Below are 22131 nucleotides of genomic sequence, written 5' to 3' on the forward strand. Positions count from 1 at the left end.
CATTCCCTGATAAACGTTATTCAGCGTCAATAAATGAGTGCTAATCCCAGTGTGCTCAGTGTACAACATCACATGTCATTTCACCTTCGATTTACGGTTTGAAAACGTAGAATTTCGCCACATGCTAATGCTAACCGGAAGTGAAGAATTTTCAGAATAAAAGTTTTAAGTTAATAGTGTGAACTTTCGGTTTTTTCAGAATAAAAGTGATTTAAATTAGTGTTTTTAATTCAAAATTACGCCATATCAACATTGATTTTAATTTCTAACAGTATGTATTGTAGAGTTGTAGAAAATACATGGTGCACAGACAGTACAGTACACTCTGACTGTACAGTCACTAGAGTGTAGCCTATACTGTATATTAGGTGTGTAACAGTGTGATGCGTATAGTCTACTCTACACTCTACCTTTCAGCAACGTTTTAGGGATTTAGGCTCAGTCAGCTCAGGGACTGTTTGGTTACTTTAGTTTGGTAAATGAAATAAATGTTTGAACTTTGTAGTAGTTCACTGTAGTTGCTGTCATAAGTCATTTGTAGACTAAGTGGCACATTTGTACTTTGTAGAGAAATGTAGACACAAGTTGGAAGGGAGCACAATAAACCTGATGAGTTTGAATTTGAGTTGATTATGAGTTAATTTTCAATTGATAATTAGCTCACAATAAGTTCACTTTAGTTACTCACACAACTTGACACAAGCCATGGGTTCAGGTCCGGACTTATAAGTCCGGACCTGAACCTGAACCTCTGGACTTGAGTCCGGACCTGAACCTGAATGTGAGTCCAGGTACGCAGCACTAGTGGTACACATAACGTTCCTCAGGCAGTGTGTCAGTGTGTTTGTGCCGGGGACAGGAGACCCCCCTTGATGAGAAACTAAGTGGAGTCAATTCATGTTTATTTTTTTATTTGGTGGTTTGTGTTCCGGCTGTCGATCAGCTGTGCGCAGCGTCTCCACTGCAGCCTGTGCGTCTCAACCAACTCTATCCAACTCTATCCACCACTTAAAGGAAATAAAACTAATGTGTTGTGTTATATCAGCTACCAAATATATGGTGTTCTTAGTTTCCATACCTCCTGTGTTTTATGAGCGACTTATCAAGTCTGGCCCTAGGCTCTGGAATACTTTGCCCCTCCATGTGAGGTCGGCCCAGACCCTGGTTTTTTTTTTTTAAATCAACACTTAAAACTCACTTTTTCTCTTTGGCTTTTGTTTAATTATCTATTTATTCATTTATTTATTTAGTTCTTTATTTTAATATTTATAACATAACATAGGATTTCATAAAGTATTTTTAAAATAGTTTATACATTATTCAAATATAGGAATAGTAGATAGGATTACTTAAAATATAGTACCTTATATTTCCTCTCTTTTCCCTTTAGACCCTTGTGGTTTATTCTTAAAAATCCTTACCCACCCCCCATTTTCCCTCTGCTGGTCTATGGCCTTGTAGAGGGTAACGGGGTACAGAGTCGCTTAGATAAGCAGGGAGTGCATCTGACGAAGAGATAGCTTGTTGCTCCCTATCTCTGTTTCTTATCCTATATCTAATAGAACTGCTCGGGTCTTGATAGATTGAGTGGGGAAGTTCATGAGATCTTTCTAGAGGGTTATCAAGAATAACTTTTATCCAATGACCTTCTCCCTCTCCGTCTGTGTCTGTGTCTTCTCTTGTTCCCATTAACCCAGCCAAATCTTTTTTCTAGTTTTGTATATATATATACGCCGGGATCCGGAGTCGAGGCTGATCCTCTTGCTGTAGTCCTGTGTCTTGGATCCTCTATCCTGAGTTCTGGATTAAGTCGTGGACTTCGGGTCGTGGCTGAACCTGTCTCTGCGGTCCTGCCTTGGGTCTCGTCATGCTGCTTCCCTGATGGCTTCCACAGGATTGTAGCTCACATCCTCGTGGATTCATCTTCTTATTACAGACACATGCATTTCCTAACATTCGGTCTATATGCTGTCAAATGTATTATCTCTTCGATTCACACACGGTATCTATTGCTCGTCTGTCCGTCCTGGGAGAGGGATCCCTCCTCTGTTGCTCTCCCTGAGGTTTCTTCCATGTTCCCCTTAAACTGTGGGTTTTCTCTGGAAGTTTTTCCTTGTACGATGTGAGGGTCTAAGGACAGAGGGTCTAAGGACAGAGGGTCTAAGGACAGAGGGTGTTGTTTTTCTCATACTGATATTCTGAACAATCTGTGCTGTTGTATTTGCTGCAAAGTGTCTCTACTGTAGGCTATTTTTATTATATGTACAGCACTTTGGCTCCACCAAAAATCGTTTATAAATATGCTATATAAATAAAACTTGATTTGATCTTGAAGTCTTAGCAAACGGCATAAAACACGATTAAACATGATGGTATATAATACCATGTTCGTGTCTATACAACCGTGTCTATAAATAATAAACTGTCAGACTGACACTGAAGACAAACAAACTATTTTCATCAATCAATCTGTTTAGTTGACTCTGGGTGACATATGGCGATTTAAAAAAATCGTTGTTTGGCTGTTTAGATGGTGTTGCTCCATCTGGGTCACTGCCGGTGGTTGAGACGGTGGGGTCTTTGGCGACTAGTTTTATAGCCTCATGTACATTAGTTAGGTGCTCCAGGAGATTGGCATTGCTGTTATTCGATGTGGACAATGCTTTCTGTCCTGCACACAGTTTACATTTGACCATAATATTTTGTGCGTCCTTTATCCCCACAAATAGTGGTTATATCTCCAAGTTGTAAATGCGCTGCTGCTCTCGCTGATACTTGCATCTGCCTTAGTGTGTGTGTGTGTGTGTGTGTGTGTGTGTGTGTGTGTGTGTGTGTGTGTGTGTGTGTGTGTGTGTGTGTGTGTGTGTGTGTGTGTGTGTTAGCAAGTGTTTGTGTGTCTGTGTATTTTCCCCATAAGGCAAGACCCGCCCAACTCTGTCTCTGATTGGCTTACCCTGAAATGTTACCCCGCGTTAACCAATCATCACTCCTCTCTGGTTACTTTCACTTTTCCATGGTGCTGTGAGAGGACATCGCTGTATTCGCCTGTAAGCTACATCTGCAGGGAGATTCGGTTCAGTTCCATCACATAATGTCACGCAGTAACGCACCCATTTAAATGTCAGTAACTATAATGGCGTTACTGAATGGGAATAGGTAACTAGTAACGTTATTAGTTACCGCAAAAGGTAGTTGCGTTACAGTAATGCGTTAGTTTGTAACACGTTAGTCCCAACACTGGTAAACACACACCTGATCACCTGAGAGCTGCCGTTTCATTCAGACTGTTTAAAAAAAAAAAAAAGGGTCTGATTTTAACAACTCAATGTGTGATTGTTATAGCAGTAATATTAGACACTAATAATGCAGTAAACTATTAACACTGTACATATTATTGTTTGCCCGTGGGATTAGGATGATCGGTAGTGAGAGCCGCTGTATTTTCTTCCGGTCGGATGTGATATAAAAACAAAGCGATTATTTTTGTTGTTGTAAACTCACGTGGATTAAACTACATGTATTAGTGCATTCATTTCAACTCGCGAACATATGATACATTAAATGATCGTGAGGATGATGATTGAAAATCGTTTGTTTGAGCCGGGCTGCATTTCCTGATGAAAAAACATAGCGATGGTTTTGTACTTACACCTACGTGAATTAAACAACATTATTTTGTTAAATAAAAACATGGTGATGTTTTGTAAATGATTACATGTCTCTTATTTAGCACAGAATATGATCCTATCCGTGACATATGGATCTTAACAAATATCCGCTATATCAGATACCTGTAGATCTATCAGCTGTTTATTTCACATGAGTTCCAGTGTGGCAGCTTTTCACGGCTCCCCCTGGTGGATCCATGATCCATTGCAGCTGGTTTCATTAAAATCAAATTTATTTATCAAGGGGGCGTATCAAGTCCTGCGGGGGGGTTTTCCTTTTCAGCAGGGGCCCAACCCGTGCCGATCACGGACCCGCACGGGTAGGCGTCTGAAATGAAGCGCTACATCTGTATATGATAAATGAGAGGTAACATTTTATTTATGGTATTATTTCCACATATTTCTCTCCATTCGTCCTTCTGCCAACAGTGTCGCAGTTTCTCGTCTCTCCCGTTTTTGTGCGTACCGCGTACGCATGGGTTAGAGTTTGCGTGGAGGACCGCACATTTTCCCGTCAAGTTTTTGGCTTGGTGTAGTAGCCTCACGAAATATATTGAGAACGAAACATCTCGCTTCAAAACTTTTGTCGCAAACAGGATCTCAATCATTCCTGAGGCTACTACACCAAGCCAATGGAGATTTTTTTATAAATCGCAAAGATTGCTTAGAAATTGGCGTACGCCATCTTTTGAGCGTACGCACCGTTTATAAATGAGGCCGCTGACCATGTTTTGGGACACATTTATACATAAAAGCAGGTTATTCAAAAGGGTCCCCTTAATTGTTCTTGCCACCGTATATACAAGTCTAGATTTTCATTGTTGATCTGTGGAAATCTTTGGCTTTATTTTCTCTTAAGTGAAATGTGTCTAAACTCTGCCGCTGTACCTGAAAATTCCAACTGGATGACCCCACTTTCGTTCAGAGAGCCCCCCCTCCTGTCCTGGTGGAAGAGCGTGACTCCGCCTTTCTCCAGTAAGAACTCCAGCCGTGCAAACAGGTGATCTCTCCTTGTGAACGTGTTCAGAGTGTGAGAGTCCTCCAACGGGTCGAACAGGTCTTCTGTCTCTGCTGGAGAATGATTATATGATCAGGGTCAGCGGACAGAACGACTAAAGATAACAAACACAAACACTGACTCTTCATACACAAGTCTAAATCTAATGGAACTGGAGATACAAGGCTAGTCAAATCAACCCTGTGGTTGAACGTCCTCCAGATCTTATGCACAGACTGAAGAAGGCGCTACATGCTGTCAGTCAGCTGGTCAGACAGGGGGAGTCTCACCCAGAATGTCCCAGGAGGACGGACTGGGCTGGAGGTCCTCAGGCCTCTCTGGGTCCTGGTACTCTCCATACCAGCCTCCCCAGCCTGGGAACCATGACTGCAGGTACTGGATCATTCCTGAGCTCCCACTCTTGGGGATGGATGTGGGGGGTTCACAGAGCGTGGGGTCACTGCTGGGCTCGCGCACATTCTGGAAGAGAATACAGCAGGCTGAAACTAGAACATCCCCGTGTGTAGGGCACTGTGTGTGTCCAGAGACTCATTGCTCACTTGGCTTCCACCATTTGGATTTTCTTTGTAAAAACTATAAATAATACAGTTTAGGATATATTTTCCTTATTCAAAAATGTAATTGTATCTTCATAAAAGAATCAGAGAAAATACTATTCTATACTGTGTGCCTGTTATAGGAAGTCAACCATTTGTTTACAACCCAACATTGTGTATTTATTTATAAAAAAAACTATTGATTCAGAATCTTTTCACAAGAATGTTAAGGTGTGTGTGATATAGCAGCACACAGAGAGCACGCGCCTGTCCTCTGGGAGTTCAGTATCAACTAGCCAGAAGGGGATTTGAATGTGTTATGTTTGTTATACAGTAATAAACAAGTGTAAGAGTGATCTAAACCTACCTCTGCGATTTCTTCCTGCTTTCGAAACCAGTCATGAACTATTTCTCGGAGACTCTGAAGCTCCTCTAGTGTCTGCTCCTCTTCCACTCGCTGCAGCTCGCTCTTCAGAAGAACACAAACATGACAATCATTTTAAAATACTTGATTGGTTGTGCATCACAGGATGTGAAAACAAACTAAAACATATTTGAATGTGTGCCTATTTATAGACTCCCCTCCAAAACCATTAGAACAGCCAGGCTAATTCCTTTATTTGTGCTATACACTGAAAACAATAAAACAATTGGGTTTGACATCAAAAGATGAATATGAGACACATGGTCAGTATTTCAGCTTTTAATTCCAAGTATTTACATCTAGATCTGTTAAACAAGTGAGAAGATAGCACCTTTTGTTTAAACCCACCCATTTTCTAAGTGAGCAAAAGTATAGGAACATGTGGCTGAGGAGTGTCCTGTTACTTTGATTATTCAAACAGTAAATAGCACTGCATGTCTGCTCTCACTTTGCAGACTGCATGTATAGTTCAAACGGTGTAACCACATGAAGACCAGAGAGCTGCCTGTGGGAGAACATTATTCCGGTGCCTTGCTCAAGGGCACCACGGCAGGGCCCAGGAGGTGAACTGAGACCTCTCCAAGTACCAGGCAACATTCCATATTTAGGTCTGTTCGGGGACTTGAACCGGCGCCCCTACGGCTCGGACGGATCTGCTCATGATTCCAACACACTCGCTCATCTGTGACACATGGTGGAGGTGATGTCATGGCTTGGGCCTGCATGGCTTCCTCTGGACGGGCTCATTGATCTTCATTGATGATGCAACACATGATGGCAGCAGCAACATGAACTCAGAAGTCTACAGAGACATGTTGTCTGCACATTTAAAGAGAAATGCAACCAAACTGATCGGGAGATCCTTCATCATGCAGCAAGACAACGACCAACACACACTGCCAAAAGCACCAAGGAGTTCATCAGGGGAAGAAGAGGAAGGTCTGGCCAAGTCGATCTCCAGACTCCAACCCTGCTGAGCGTGCGTGTTACCTGCTAACGAGAGAACCCCCGAAGCTAACAGCGACTGAAAGAGACTCGGTGAAAGCCTGAGAGCATCACAAAGAAGAATGCAAAGGGTTGGTGATGTCAAGGGGTCGCAGGCTTGATGCCGTTATGCGAGCAAAGGATTTGCAACTAAATATGAATTATTATTATTATTATTATTATTATTCACTGTTCACACTTTTTTTAAGTCTGTGGTGGATCTTTAAAAACAATGCTATCTTCTAGCAGTGGCTCAGTCGTCCGGCAGTGTCTCAGTCAGTAGGGGCTTGGACTGTGAGCTGTAGGGTTGCCGGTTCAAGTCCCGGAACAGACTTAAAGTATGGAGTGTGGACTGCTACTTGGAGAGGTCCCAGTTCACATCCTGCCCAGCCGTGGTGCCCTTGAGCAAGGCACCGGACAACATACTATAGTTTATTTTACTTTTATAGTTTTTTATGATATTTCAGTTGACCAGTTCGAGTGCGCTAGCATTTGAAAATACACAGCCTGAAAAGATCTGCCACTTCCTCACAGAGCCCCTCCTCCAACACACACGAACGCGCACATGACCAATGAGGGCACTAGATGAGTTTGTGCCCAGATGGAAGGCTGACAGGCAGGTAGGCCATCCAGTTACTTTAGCCGGGCCGGCTCAGATGATTGGTCGTGCTTTTTACAGCGCCACGGCTTCCACTGATGACGTTTTTTTATGGATTTATTGTCAAAGCACTTCAGATATTCATTGCTATCGGGATGTTAAGAGATTCCATGGAATATAACAAAAAGTGTTTCTGAAATAAATGACATGCCCCACCTTTAAGCAAAGTACACAGCTTTTAACTTCTTCTATTCTTTGATTACTAGCCTTTACCATGTGGAATGAAGCGTGACTGAGCATGAAAACTGAGTAGCTGAAATGATGTACTATTACCTATCAATTCATTATTGCAAAGCATTGATTTTACACACGAGTTGATCACTTTAAACACTCAGCATTTACACCAGCATCATTAGTTCAAAGCGTAATTCATGAGCAATAAATTAACATCATGGTGTTTTGATACAGCAGGTTCATGTTCAGGTGTTGTACCTCCTCTGGAGGACTCAGTGGGACTCCTTTGAGCCTCCTGAAGTACAGGCTTGTGTAGGTCTGAGCGTCTCGGGCCCGCCGCAGAGCGAAGTCCCAGCTGCCCCGGCGCCGCTGCTCCCGTATCTCATTCAGGTTGGCCTGGATGGCAAACATCCACCACTGCCGGCAACTGCAGGAGAAACCAGGTCAAGGGATCGAACGGGTGTGCACGCCGCATACACACAGTTTAAAGTGTAACAACGTGAACTGTTTGCTCCCATTAGCAACATGTTGGGACGTACTTTCCAGAGATGGGCACCTTCGGTCTCCACTTCTGGTAAAGCATCTCTGTCTCCCGACGGTCCAGCTCCTTAAGGAACGCCATGATCTGCTGGTATTGGACCTAGGACACACACACACACACACACACACACACACACACACACACACACACACACACACACACACACACACACACACACACACACACACACACACACACACACACACACACACACACACACACACACACACACACACACACACACACACACACACACACACACACACACACACACACACACACACACACACACACACACACACACACACACACACACACACACACACACACACACACACACACACACACACACACACACACACACACACACACACACACGGCTTATTTAATGATACCTATACAGTAATCGTATGTTATGTTGTTGATAAGAGAGTGTGTCAGGCGTTCACACAGACCTGTGACAGGCGCAAGGACATGGGCTCCAGCTGAACTAGGCCCTCGATGCGTGGCGTGTGTCGGGCCCTCAGAGGCTCCTTGGAAGTGTTTCTCCTGAGCAGCACGGAGGCACACACGGGTTCAAAGATGTACTGATGCGTGCGGCTCTGCATACACCGGGACATCGCATCCTAAACCGTCACAAACAATCAGACATCTGAAACTTCACCTCCTTAACCCGCTCCCTACAGAGGTGGTGGGACAGGCAGGTGACACATGTTGTGAATCTGTGGGACGGATAAAGGTATTCTGATTCATAATGTAAGTGAAAGTAAATGACTGTCATGTATTGCTGTGTGCTGTGTGTGTGTGTGTGTGTGTGTGTGTGTGTGTGTGTGTGTGTGTGTGTGTGTGTGTGTGTGTGTGTGTGTGTGTGTGTGTGTGTGTGTGTGTGTGTGTGTGTGTGTGTGTGTGTGTGTGTGTGTGGCGTGCACTTCCGATGGGTCAGGTGTGAGTCAGGATGAACCTGGTACAAAGAACTGAGACTGTGTTCCCAGGGTCTGACCTGGATCTGGTTTGCGGGCAGCTTCCCCAGCACGTCACTCTCTGTGTCCCAGTACACGCTGAAGTCTTGTATCTCCAGCTGCTTCTGCCGGAGCTGCTTCTGGACCTGGACAGAAAGTAAGCCCCCAGTAAAGCTCACGTGTGGTCGACCAGGAGCAACTACACAAAGATGTACGACACATGTAATGCATCAATAGAAGATACTGAGTTATCACTACAAGAAACACGTCTTTAGTGAACGCAACCTGTTTAAGATGTTGGTTACACATCAATGATGACTAATTCTAGCACCTTTATTTATTTGATCTCATCCAATAAGAGTCTGATGATAATGCAGTCTGACATCTGGCTGTAGAATAAAATACCTTCTGGGCATATAGTGCACGGTCTAAATGACAGAGCAGGGCTTATCGTGTTGTATTATTAATTACTCCTGGGTGTGTGCACGGCTAACTTCAATCTTTAAGTGGTGGACGCGGCAACGTGTGGAAGAACATGTTGTTTCTGAAAGAAAGAACCCAAACAAATATGAAGCACAATATGTGGTTAGATTTAAATGTTGTGGATCAGTTTTCAGTAAAGATGTCCTCCTGGATTTGATAACTCTCTTTCCCCGACAGTGTGCACACTTAGCAGCTCGGTATGCGTAAGAGAGGCCTCCGGGGAACACTCACCGTCTCCTTGGAGGGGTTCTGGGCAGAAAGGTTGTGGATGCAAACCCCAAAGGCAAAGGGCTTCTCTGGGTTGGAGAAGTCATCCTCAAACCTGAGATGCACATCTTGGATGTTCAGCTACGAAGAGAAGTGAGAAAGGAAAGGTCAGCGTGTAGCAACTACCTGATCACTTCGACCCGCTGCAGGTCAGGAAGGCAGCATGGACATGTGGAAGTATTGTATGATGTATTCAGGTATTCTTCTTACTTCTTTTAGTTGCAGTAAGTATTTTAGGTACACCAAGCTTAAAGGACAAGTCTTAAAACAACTGGAAGTTGCCCTAATGAGCCCTGAACCAGTGTCCTCCCTCCCCATGTTAGTGATGGGGTACATTTACTCAAGTACTGAACTTAAGTATACTTTTGAGGTACTTGTACTTTACTTGAGTATTTTAGAGGTAAATATTTTACCTTACGTACATTTTCAGATATAGATTAATGATAAACAATATAATCAACACTTAAATACAGTACATTCACAAGCTACCCTGCAGTAAATAAAATAATTAGAATATGTTCCACCTTTACAAGCTTGATAAACACATGAATACATCAACGATTACAATGACAACATATGATGGGCCAATCGTCATAGGGGGTACTTTTACTTTTGGTACTTTAGGTATATTTACATGCCAATACTTTTACTTGAGTAATCATTTGAATGCAGGACTTTTACTTGTAACAGAGTATTCCTACACTCTGGTACTTCTACTTTTACAAGTACAAGATCTGAGTACTTCTCCCACCTCCGATAGGGGCTAAAATCCACATATTCTCCCCCCCCCCCCCCCATATATTCCAAAGTGTCTTTAGTGTATCATTTGGAACACTACATTGACAAACACCTATCCAGTGCATCACCGCCATGCACTGGACGGGGTGTGGTTTGGGCTCATGCAGAGATGATACGTATTGTTTCTGACACACACAGTAATGTTGAATGGCGTACCTCAATGTTCTCCACAATCCTGGTGACCGCTGAGGCGGTGGCAGAGTACCAGTACGACTCTCCTCTCTGCTCACACTCACTCTGCAGGGGGAGGGGTCACAAGTCAACATGTAAAGAGGTGAGTAGACATCAGTATTGTCATTCCTGCACAACCCTCCAAATTCTGCACATATTTTATTATATATTATTTTTACGGTTATACCTATATTTCATCCATATTCAGTGTAAATGTTGCTATATTTTAATGTTATTATAGTTTTCTTAAAATCGTTTTATTTTGATGAATGTTTATGTATGCACCAAAACGCCACGACAAATCCCTTGTGTGTGTGTTAAGCTGATAAAACCTGTCTGTGAGCAGATGCATGATACAATGAAAGGAGGCAGCAAACACACTACAGTAGTACATGTCCTCGTCCCTTCACTGTAGATAAGGCACTCGGTTTAACACTTCAGAAGTGTCAGCTGTTCTGTTGATTACGAGAGGAATCTGATACCAGTGCTTTCTTTGTCTCAGATTTTTTAAACTTTAGAAAAAAATCATTTAGGCCCACTACTTTGGTTACGTTTTGTTTTGTTTTTGTACAGGCTACAGACACAAAACATGGATTAACGATAACAAACATAGGAGACATTCCAATCTCAGACAAAAAACTAAATACAGTCATTTCAACATTTCATTACAAAAAAATAGGTTGACAATAATAATAATAACTGGGATTTCTATAGCGCCTTTCAAGGGACCCAAGGTCGCTTTACAGGAATAGGGCAAGCACAAACAAAACAAAACAAAGGTCAGACAGACAGACAAAACAACAGATCGATTTAAGGGCCGAAAGCCTTGATGAACAGATGGGACTTCAGGGCCCTTTTGAAGGCGTCCAGTGTGGGGATGTTGCGAATCTCCGCAGGGAGAGCGTTCCAGAGGGTGGGGGCTGCCACGCTGAAGGCTCTGTCCCCGAAGGTTCTCAGTTTGGTGCGGGGGGTGGTGAGCAGGCCAGAGTCTGAGGACCGCAGGTTCCGGGGTGGGGCATGCGGGTGAAGGATGTCCGATAGGTACTGGGGGGCAAGGGCATGGAGGGACTTGTAGGTCAGGAGGAGGACTTTATAAGTTATGCGGAACTTGACCGGCAACCAGTGGAGGTGGATGAGGGTGGGAGTGATGTGCTGCCAGGGCTTTGTGTGTGTGAGGACCCGAGCTGCACAGTTTTGGACATACTGGAGCCTGTCCAGGGTTTTGTTGGGAACCCCGAACAGGACACCATTGCAGTAGTCCAAGCGGGTGGTGACAAATGCATGCACCAAGGACTCGGCAACCGACTCCGAGAGTGACGGTCGGAGTCTGGAAATGTTCCGCAGGTGGTAGAAAGCCGATTTGGTCACAGACTTGACATGGGAATGGAAGGAAAGGGTGGAGTCGAGGATCACACCCAGGTTGCGGGCTTCAGGAGATGGGGAGATGGAGCAGCCGTCGACCTCAAGGACGAAGTCACCAACCTTCTGGAGCAGTGCCTTGGGTGCCACAACCATGAGCTCTGTTTTACCGCTGTTCAGCTTCAGATAGTTTGAGGACATCCATGTCTTGATGTCATGCAGGCAGTTGATGAGAGACTGAGGGGGGAGCTGGGAGGATGGAGTGGTGCTGAGATACAGTTGGGTATCATCAGCGTAGCAGTGGAAGTTGAGTCCATGATGTCGGATGATCTGGCCGAGGGGGAGCATGTAAATGGTGAACAGGAGGGGGCCAAGTACAGAGCCCTGGGGTACACCGTGGTGGACTGGGGCCGGGGGTGAGTTTGAGCCACTGATGGAGACAAACTGTTTCCTGTTGTGGAGGTAGGATGTAAACAATATCATCAAAAGCACATACCACAACATGGCAAACATGCTTATATCTATTGTTCTTTTTTATCCCACTCTTTGCTAGAGCTGGTTGTTTCCCATGTCATGGTGTGTTGAGCCACCCTTTGATTCTTTGTGGCAATCATCCTTTCCAAAATAAATTGTGTTTTTAATCTACTTTTCACACACCTTCAATTCAGATTTCCCCTTGATTGAGTTTTAAAAATAAGTATTTTAGCCAGAAGAATAATTGTATTCATCAACGTTGTATTGTCCTCATCCAAAAGCCCAAACAAAACACCAAAGGGAGTAAATGCAAAATCAATATAAAGTGTCTTAAGCCAATGTTGAATCTCAGTCCACAGTCTCGCAACGTATGGACAATAAACAAATAGATGCATCTGGTCTTCCTCTTCCTCCTCACAGAATCTACACAGTGGTGACGGTTCCATATTAAAAGTGTTGAGTTGTTTTCTTGTAGCGGTAATCTTGTAAAAGATGTTCAGTTGGAAGATTCTTGAATAGGAATCAATTGTTGTGTTGTATATGGTTCTAAAAAATGGTTGTCAGAATGTTAATTATTCTTCCCAGAGAGACAGACCGCGTGAGGAGAGGCAGTAAGGCCCTCGCTCTGTAAACAGTGATTATCAATTATTTTATTTATTTTCATTTTTGATAGCCGTTTCTGACTTCTTGTGTGAGGTGTACCGACCTGCTGTCGGTTTCCATCTGTTTTAATGTACGTTTCCAGTTAGTTGGAGTAGCTGAAAGCAGCTGGTTAAAGTGAAGGAAATCACATATCTGACCATACAGCGAAAACACTGATATGAAATTAAATGACCTGAGCCATCTAGTTAATCATTCATACACATAATTCCTTTCCTCAGGAGACTTTCCCATAACAGTGGTTTCCCATCTATTCAAACTTCTGAGTTCAACCATATGAATTGATGTTGGATTTCTTCTGGTGCGTCTGGGGGTCATACTGGAAACTCAGCCAAGCCTTCAATGCATCTCTACTAATACTCCTTTGAATAACCTTTCACAGTGGTGAGGTTTTAAACTGGAAAAAGGGAAACAGTTTACAGTCAAAATATAAATGCCCCGAAAAATAAGTTCTGACTTGTTCTCCAAAGACTATCATGGTACATCTTATTAATCCAAGATGCTTTTAAGGATTCATTCATTGCTGCAACATTTTTTAAGTTTAGTCCACCATTTTCAAGTGTATTATATATGTAATGCCTTTTCATCTCGTCAGGCTTATTATTCCAGATAAACTTAAACATTCGTTGTTCAAAGCTTTTAAAGCATTGTAGCTCGAAATGTTCCTATTGTCATAACACAGCGCATATGGCAGCAAAGTAGTGTCAGTGGTCTCCAAAGCTTCTTACAAACAGGACTCTTGTAAGGCCCCTCTGGGTCAATGTGATGATGCCCTCTTCCTGTGTCTCTGATAATAGTCCTTGTGTAAAGGAATAGTTAAAGGATGCCAACAGAGCTTTTCTAATTTCTGTGTAGAAGGTTTTATAAACATCAACAGGTATATATATCAATCCCTGGTGACTTATCAGGAGCCGAGGAATTAATAGCATCCAGTAACTCTTCTTCTAAAGTGTTGCTTCACAACTTAGTTTCTGATCTACGGACAGCATCTGATCATCATTCTTTTGAACACACAACTCAATATTGGATCCTACAGGAGACTCTGGAGCCAGAGCATGTGAGCTTTTAAAATAATCCACATGTCCAGCTAATATTTCCTGTGAAAATGTACCGGTAAGTAAAGTACCGTTTGGAGTATACAAGCTCATAAGGATTTTTTGGCAGAATTTCTTTGGTTGAGTCCTAAAAAACGAGCTGTGCACTTTTCCCCTTTTCCCATCCATGTGGCACGGGATCTATAAAGGATACCATTTACACGCTCAGAGTATAAATGTTCCACTTCTAGTTGTTTCTATACGTAACGATTGCTTTTCGTCCAACGTTTTAGTCAATTCATTCACCTCCTATTAGTCTCTCCTCCTTTATCAAACATTGTTTTAGTTTCCATGACCCCCTCTCAACAGCGTGTCCTCTAAAAACACACCTAAAGGCGTCCCAGACGTTGTGAGGGTCCCATGAATTATTATTAATTTGAAAAAAATCTTTGACTACCGTACTTTCCGGACTATAAAGCGCACCTGCATATAAGCCGCAGCAGCTAAATTGTCCGTCTGTCTTGCTCTCGTTCCGTCTCTCGGTTCCACTTTTACTTTGGCGCGCTCCCTGTCTCACTCTTTTCCGGCCTCCAGCTTTTCCTGCTGGAGCCTGCCGCTTAAAGGTGGCGGGCGCGGACCGGTCATAGAGCCCATAGCGTTAAAGGTGGTTAATTTGACCTGTAAAGTCCATAGATTTAGGAGGTTCCCTAGTGGCCGTTAGCTGTACAAAAAAAAAATGGGGGGAAAAGTCGCGGCTTATAGTCCGAAAAGTACGGTAGTTCTTTAGTTTTTTCAATAAAATCCGTATCATTTAAAAGTGATATGTTGAATTTCCAACACCCCCGCCCTCTGGGATATTCTGCTGTAATAACTTGCAGTGTTACGAGGGCATGGTCAGATCTTAATCGGTCACTAATACTACATTTTAATACTTTGTGAACCAGGGAAAAGGCGATAAGGAGGGGACGGGTGACGCGAATTGTTTCTTCGTCCGTTTCTTGCTTGGTAAAGTTCTTTTTTCCGCCGTTACACCTGATCGCAAATTCACCCCCTGCTATCGTTTAGTTGTGAGCGCAAACAGAGATATTTAAAGCACCATATCCGTCTTCTTTTCCTTCTTGTGGGGGTGAAGAGCTTCCCAGCTTTTCACGCTGCCGCCATCTTTAAAGGTATTTTGGTAAAAATGTGTTGGTGTAAAGTGACACGTACATACAGCGCAAAAAAGTGAATCTATTGTAGGGTCACACCGTAGAAGTTCTTTTTGTATACCTTCACTTAGGGGAGAAAAACAAGAGCCCCTTTAATGATGTATAACATAGATCCACCTACTTTGAATTTGTCCTCCAGGGCCTTGAGGAGGCGTGTTTTGCGCTCCCTCTCCTCCTCTCTCTCCTTCTCCCCGTCGTACTCCTGCAGCTGAATGGGGCCGATGATGAGGTTGAGCTGGGACATGGAGATCACCCACGGGTCGCTGTGAGGCCGGTAGAAAGGGATCTGCAGAGTAATCTTTCCGATGAAGCCTGGGGGAAGACAACATGATGCATGGGTCCCACTGGAGGAAACACGCTGAATACGAGTATAGGTGTGTGAGTGTGTGTGAGCTGCTGCAGACGGTTTGGAGCATCTCTAACCACGTGCTGTTAGAGTTGGACTGACATTTAAACAGCTCAAGTGGAGTATGTTAAACTATGCTCTTTGTCATGAGTTGAAGTTGAAGAATTGCCAAAAATATGTTGTGTTATATATATGATATACTTTGTTTATGTCTGAAAGCATTGGAGTGCCCCAGAGGACCTGAACGATCACTGAGCCTGGGCTGCCCTCAGGCTCCAGCCTTCACTAGAAGCTGGAAGTGTTTAGGTTTCTTCTTGTTTTTCTAAAAGGCATTGAACCCTTACGCCTCACTAGAGAATGGCTTTGATTTTGAGCATCATACATGATGTGTTATTCTGTACGTACACGTCCTGGCATGAGTGTGAGTTTTACAAGTTGAACCTCAGCTCCTTAACTCCCTGACTTCCTTTGTGATGTGCCACCCAACATTCCCTTGAACTCCTCTCATTTGAGAAGAGAAGCAGGCCTTCACCGTCCTTACACATCAGAATCCTGACTCAGCGTGCTATGAAGGACAGAAGGCGCTGACGGGCTCTATGAGATACTTGCAGTGCACACACAAGAAGTCAGAAGAGAAACACTAGTGAGGCTTTCAGTCTTCATCTCGTCAGTACAGGCAGGTTGACTTGTCCTTTCATACATTAGCCATCCGTAGGATTCATCTGACAGTATCATTTGATGTACACATATTGTTGAGATGTTGTCCATTAAAAGTAAACATTTATTCACCAAATGTTGGCCACTATTATTTCTGGCGCAATATGAGACACAGTAAATGTGTCCTGAACGTGAAGCGTGCTGCCGTTAAACTTCATCAACACGACCAGCTAACCCAGCGATGTCTGCGGCTGACTGAAAAGTGGGTCTAAACTAAATACTGGTCTTTGGGTGATGGCTATGTATTAGAGATGTTAAGATTCACCGATTCGCATCGGTGCACCGGCATAAACGTTCACGATGCGAGTGCACCGGTTGAAAGAGTGCACATCGGCTACAGTTTGGGTTGAACCGGGTTGAACTAGCGATGCATCGATTACGTAGCGTCTTTGCATCGGTAAAAAACCGATTCAAAATCCCCTCATCTTGTCAACGCTCAGCAGAGACGATCTTTGATATTTGCTTCGCCACTACGGAGGCCGAGAGTCTCACACGGAAGTTGAGGAGAAAGAGAAACACAGCGCACCGAAAAATACCTACAAATCAAACGTTTGGCAACACTTCGAATTGTTCCAGAAAGACGGTGTAATAGTCCTTTATGCTATATAGTTGACTGCAGGTCATGGAGAGTAATAAGGTATCCATAGACCTTTGTATGAGGTATCTTTATTACTTAACAGGTCTACAGCCATGATACATAGATCCGTCCTAGATGCGGGCTTGCATACACACAGTATCACTCCGCAGCCGCACCCCATCAGTAACGTCCTGATGGTATATGTGCGCGGCACTATATACTACAGACGGTCAACTTGAAAAATCGCTCGCACATTGTTAAAGATACCGAGCCGCTTTAAAGTACACACGTAGTACGAGGAACTTAGCGACGCACATAAAGAGGCGACATGGGGTCTGCGGGTGAAAATAGAAACCTGAAAGTTAGACATATGAGTTAAATCACTCAGTGAGGTGTTCGGTCAGAGAGGTGGTGTTTAGTTTACAGCAGCCTGTGAAGGCCAATAACAGTTTAAATGTCTTCCTTACTGTAAGCACTTATGAAAGAGCTGTTTGTGAAAGGTTATTTGTATTCTTTATTGTTCCTATAGAACCCACTGCTTTCTGCTCACTGGTGAGTCAGCCTAAGAATGAGTGTTAAGCACATCAGGCTGGCAGCTGTATGGGCATTGCTCTATGGTAGCTGTTATTTGCACATTGTTAATCATGAGCAATGCATCCTTACATTGTTTAACTGTGAGGTGTTATACAATTGTACTGTAGCCTACTCTGGAGAGCTTTTAAAGGTAAAAAAATAAACGGCATGATGGGATGTGCAGTACCAAATATGTAAAGCACTTTTTTGTTAATGTATGATTTGCTGCATATAAGGAATACAACAAAAATCCTCTGTCGTACCAAATTGAAGTATCATTATTTTTGCATCGTGTCGAATCGCACCGAATCGCATAATGTTGAATCAAATCGTATCGAACTGTATCGCAACAGGGGTGAATCGTATCGTATCGCATCGCATGGTGTTTCAAATGTATCGTTAATGTATCGTATCCTGGCAACGTATCGAGATGCGCATCGCATCGGCCTCAGTGATGGAGATGCACATCCCTACTATGTATGTACCAGCCATATTGAAAACTGATGCCATGTTATTTCCAGTTGAGTAAAGTTGTTGTTCAGCACTGAGAATCATTCCCTTCAATAAACACATGTATCGAAGCACATGCACAGTTGATGTGTGGATACGCCTTCGTCTTTGAGAGCACTCCCCCATTCCACTTTGGATATTGTGTTGATAGTTGTGTTTAAACGTCGTGTGTCTCACCTGCTTTTACTTCAAATGGAAGGTCAAACTCTCGGAGGGCGTCTTTCCTCAGCGGGAGGTTCTCCAGCTCCACGGCCCCTGAGGAGCGACACCGTCACACACACTCAAACACCAACTGGGATGTACACAGTGACCAAGGGGTTGTCCAATATCAAGGATCACACTTTAACACATGTAATACAGTCCCTTACAAGGGCATAGACTCAGCTGCCATCATTACATTGAGATGACACAAAGGATGAAAATGGGCTACTGCTGCTATCGACCAATGTCATCTGATGTGCAGATGACTTCATCGTGTTGCTTCAATTCTATCAAGGCTAGATGTTATCTTAGTTTTTTGCAGCTGGACTCGGCACAGTAACCAGCTGCTTGTTGAGCTTGGGGTGGGCGGGGGGGGCCACATATTAAGAGGACAACAATCAGAGAAAAATACACTGTCTGTCTGTCTGTGGTACGCTAGGATGGGGTCAGAGGATTAGATTTGTGTATCCACTGGTGATTATATTAATTAGAGTTTTGACTCAGGTGGTCAGTCCGTACACTTACAGTATCAGAAGTAGGTATTTAATAATGCTTATTTTTCTCGTGGTAGAGGTCTTTGTTACAGGCTGGTCCACAGAGTTGTATGATTACATGTGTGCTTAACCAATGATAATCGGCCCAGAATGTAACATGCTCATGTTCATCCTGGTATAGAACAATGTAGCGTGGTTTGTAAAGTAATCTGTTAGAACCTGAAGTAATACATGTGTAATTACCTTTGAGAAGGGCGATGGAGAGCTGGTCTGTGTTCAGGTTGCTGACATATTTCCCCAGGTATGTGTTCAGCACCCAGGCCACCAGGCCTTCCAACATCCTGCAGGCTTCTCTGAAGTTCAATGTCTAACAAACATAGGAAACATGTCTTATTGATATATAGAAATACGATGGCTTCATAATGTCATGAGTGAAAACGGTATCTCCATTAGGCAATCTTCTCCTATATGGGTGAGCAAGCATCTGCAGCAAAGTCATGTCTAAAATCCAGACTTTTAAATATAGAATTACTCAAATGTGACTACAATAATTATTGAACTTTGATACATGTCATCAGGGCCGGCCCTCGGCATAGGCAGTATAGGCCAATGCTAAGGGCGCATCAACCCATAGGGGGCGCCGTAAATTTGAAAAAAAAGAACAACAAATATTAGAAATTAAAAAAAAATATTTTTTTTAATTTCATAACACAATTTCCCGATTTTGGATCAACAAAGTACATCTTATTATCTTATACTAACAGAACTACGACTATATTTCGTGCAGCGCCCATAAACTATGGCACACCCCCCCCCCAAATCAAGTTGAACTGCCCCAGCCCCAGTGAAAACCAGAGGTTTATGTGAAATTGTTCTTTTTTTGAAATAATGGTAGTGTGCAATTATAGGTTTTAATTTTGTATTTGTGTTCATTTAAAATAAATCAAACTCCCAAAAAACGTACACAGCTTCTTTGTGTTTTTATTAACATTGGAATTTACTGTGTAAGCGGGGAGAGCTATAGAGAGCTCTCTCCCGAAAGACTGAGCGGCTCTGATAACCTCAGCTCAGTGAGGTAAAGGCACACCTTTATATGATCATTATAGTTATACACAAATAAGAGAAAAACAGGTATAAAATACTATATGACAGGACAAAAAAGTTGTTATTAATAAACAAGAATACAGTTTGAAAGGGGAGTGATTTGTAAAGTATCCATAAAGAAAAAGAAAATCTATTTATACAGTTCTGTTTCATCTGGGTGTTGAGAGATGTGTCCATAGATCTCCTAATGTTGCTCTCAAAGTGCACCAGATTGATGCTTTTAACTTCAATATTTAAAAAAAAAAGTCTTCCCTGGGGTGCATGCCCCCCGGACCCCCCTAGAGGAGGTGAGGTCCCCCCCCCCACACTTAAATCATGTTCAAATGGATAGGAAACTAAATACAGTTGCACACATCTTGTGACAATATCTTTCTGTTTTGGTGGTCATGCCACAACCGTGCACACACGAGCCAGCTAAAATCTTGCCTAGGGCAGCAAATTGGTCAGGGCCGGCCCTGCATGTCATCATACAAGGCATAAGGCATGTGCCCCATACACCTCCTGATTGCCTCTGTTCCCTCCTCCTGTGAAGCTGACCCTCTGCAGGGCTCAGCAGGGACGGGATGTCCGGACGCTCAACAAGGCCACGCCATTTTCTGGGACGCCTTTTAGAGACATTTAAAGCGACAACGTACTCTCCAACGGGAATTTATTTGTTGTATTATTATTATTAGATATATTATTATACTATCTAATTAAAGTGAAAAAAAATGGAAGTACACCACACTCAAGCTTTCTGACGTCGTATCATCAGAGCTCGTGCATGCAGTGACTTCATAGAGGGAAAGCAGTTACAGGGTATATCACAGTTAACAGCATGGTCACCAAAGAATTCCTTATCACACGTTTGCAGTTTAACAGTTACTTTAAATGCTCAGTTAAATGTAGTACAACATCTTAACAGGACGTCACTTTAACGTAGTAACCAGACAGTGACTTCTTACCGCCAGAGACGACAGGTGTTCATCCGCCCAGCTTCAGTCCATGTCAGCCTAACCCCGCTGTCAGTAGGTGCTCATGGCTCTTCGAAAGCACTGAGAACAGGACTCCAGTCTGTCGTTAAACTTCGTGAACTGCACACCATGGGCTGCAGGCAGTGACACTACATTAAGCTACAGGGGAAATAACAACGGGTTTGTTTAAAAGCTGTCAGGACTGGAGCATACAGAGCTAAACTGCTGCTTGTTGACGGACAGGGCAAGGTTGTGATCTACTTAGCTAGCCACTTTGCTAAAATTAGCTCGCCCCGGTGGACAAATAGCAGCCAGAAACCAGCAGCTGCGTTAATCTGACTCAGACCCGTTTTCTCTGGAAACACATTTAATCCTCGAAAATAAGTGGTGTTTGTTGTATTTCCAGACTTCAGAGTTGTGTCGTATATAGACACACTTCCCATGTACCGATGGACGTCCAACACTTACTTCCTGTCATGTGACGAAAACAAACTGCTCCTTTCGTGTGGCGTTCAAACAAACCCGGAAAATGTGCATTGAACTGCACATTTTAATAAGCCTAGTAGGCTATAAGGTTTACAATCCTGTATTCCAAAAATAAATTAAAAAGCCAAGCCAAAGCCATTAAAATATATACTCAAATATAAATATATTAAACACATTTAGATATAGCCCTCTATGGTTTAAAAGTATGTATCTCTGGAAAACTAAATTCAAGCTGCAGCCGAAAACATGCAATGTAAAAATGTTTTATATTATCAAAATATTACGTTGAGTAGTGTTCTGTTTTATCGCAACTAGACTACAAGGAAATAGTGCTACTTGGAGATTTTAACTGGGACTGGTTAACTACAGTGTCAGAGGATTTTAAAAACCTTTGTATCTCTTTAAATGTTACTCAGATTGTTGACAGTCCTACTCGCCCTAATATTAAGTCCCCAAATAAATCCTCCCTAATTGATCTCATTCTAACTAATATTCCATATAAATACTCAGCTGTGGGAGTATTTGCGAATGATCTGAGTGACCACTGTGTTGTAGCCACAATTAGGGACACAAAAGTCCAAAAGGTTAAACCTCGTATAGTCATCAAGAGAGACATAAAACATTTTGTGGAGCAGGGTTTTGTAGGCCTACATGATCTGTTTGGGTTTGATTGGGGGGAAATCGATTTGTGTGCTGTGCTGATGTTGAGACTGCATGGTCTTATTTTTATCTTGGTTTTATGGAAATTATAGAT

The 22131-nt window shown here is 43.0% G+C and overlaps 1 protein-coding gene across 1 annotated transcript in view; it reads right to left on the minus strand.

Moving 5' to 3' along the window:
* vps13d (vacuolar protein sorting 13 homolog D) overlaps window positions 1–21354 on the minus strand; it is an 87664-nt gene extending 66310 nt beyond the window's left edge. Inside the window, exons 1-13 of the mRNA XM_071203590.1 lie at window positions 20883–21354; window positions 19078–19201; window positions 18317–18394; window positions 15538–15728; window positions 10667–10747; window positions 9677–9793; window positions 9004–9108; window positions 8459–8629; window positions 8002–8102; window positions 7721–7889; window positions 5590–5691; window positions 4956–5145; window positions 4557–4739 (exon numbers count right to left, since the gene is read on the minus strand). Coding sequence (XP_071059691.1) covers window positions 4557–4739; window positions 4956–5145; window positions 5590–5691; window positions 7721–7889; window positions 8002–8102; window positions 8459–8629; window positions 9004–9108; window positions 9677–9793; window positions 10667–10747; window positions 15538–15728; window positions 18317–18394; window positions 19078–19174 — 1585 coding nt within the window. The 5' untranslated portion in view covers window positions 19175–19201; window positions 20883–21354. The remainder of the gene's footprint in view (window positions 1–4556; window positions 4740–4955; window positions 5146–5589; window positions 5692–7720; window positions 7890–8001; window positions 8103–8458; window positions 8630–9003; window positions 9109–9676; window positions 9794–10666; window positions 10748–15537; window positions 15729–18316; window positions 18395–19077; window positions 19202–20882) is intronic.
* Between the last annotated feature and the right edge of the window lie 777 nt (window positions 21355–22131).

This window comes from Pseudochaenichthys georgianus, chromosome 7 (genome assembly GCF_902827115.2).
Source record: "Pseudochaenichthys georgianus chromosome 7, fPseGeo1.2, whole genome shotgun sequence".
Taxonomy (NCBI): domain Eukaryota; kingdom Metazoa; phylum Chordata; class Actinopteri; order Perciformes; family Channichthyidae; genus Pseudochaenichthys; species Pseudochaenichthys georgianus.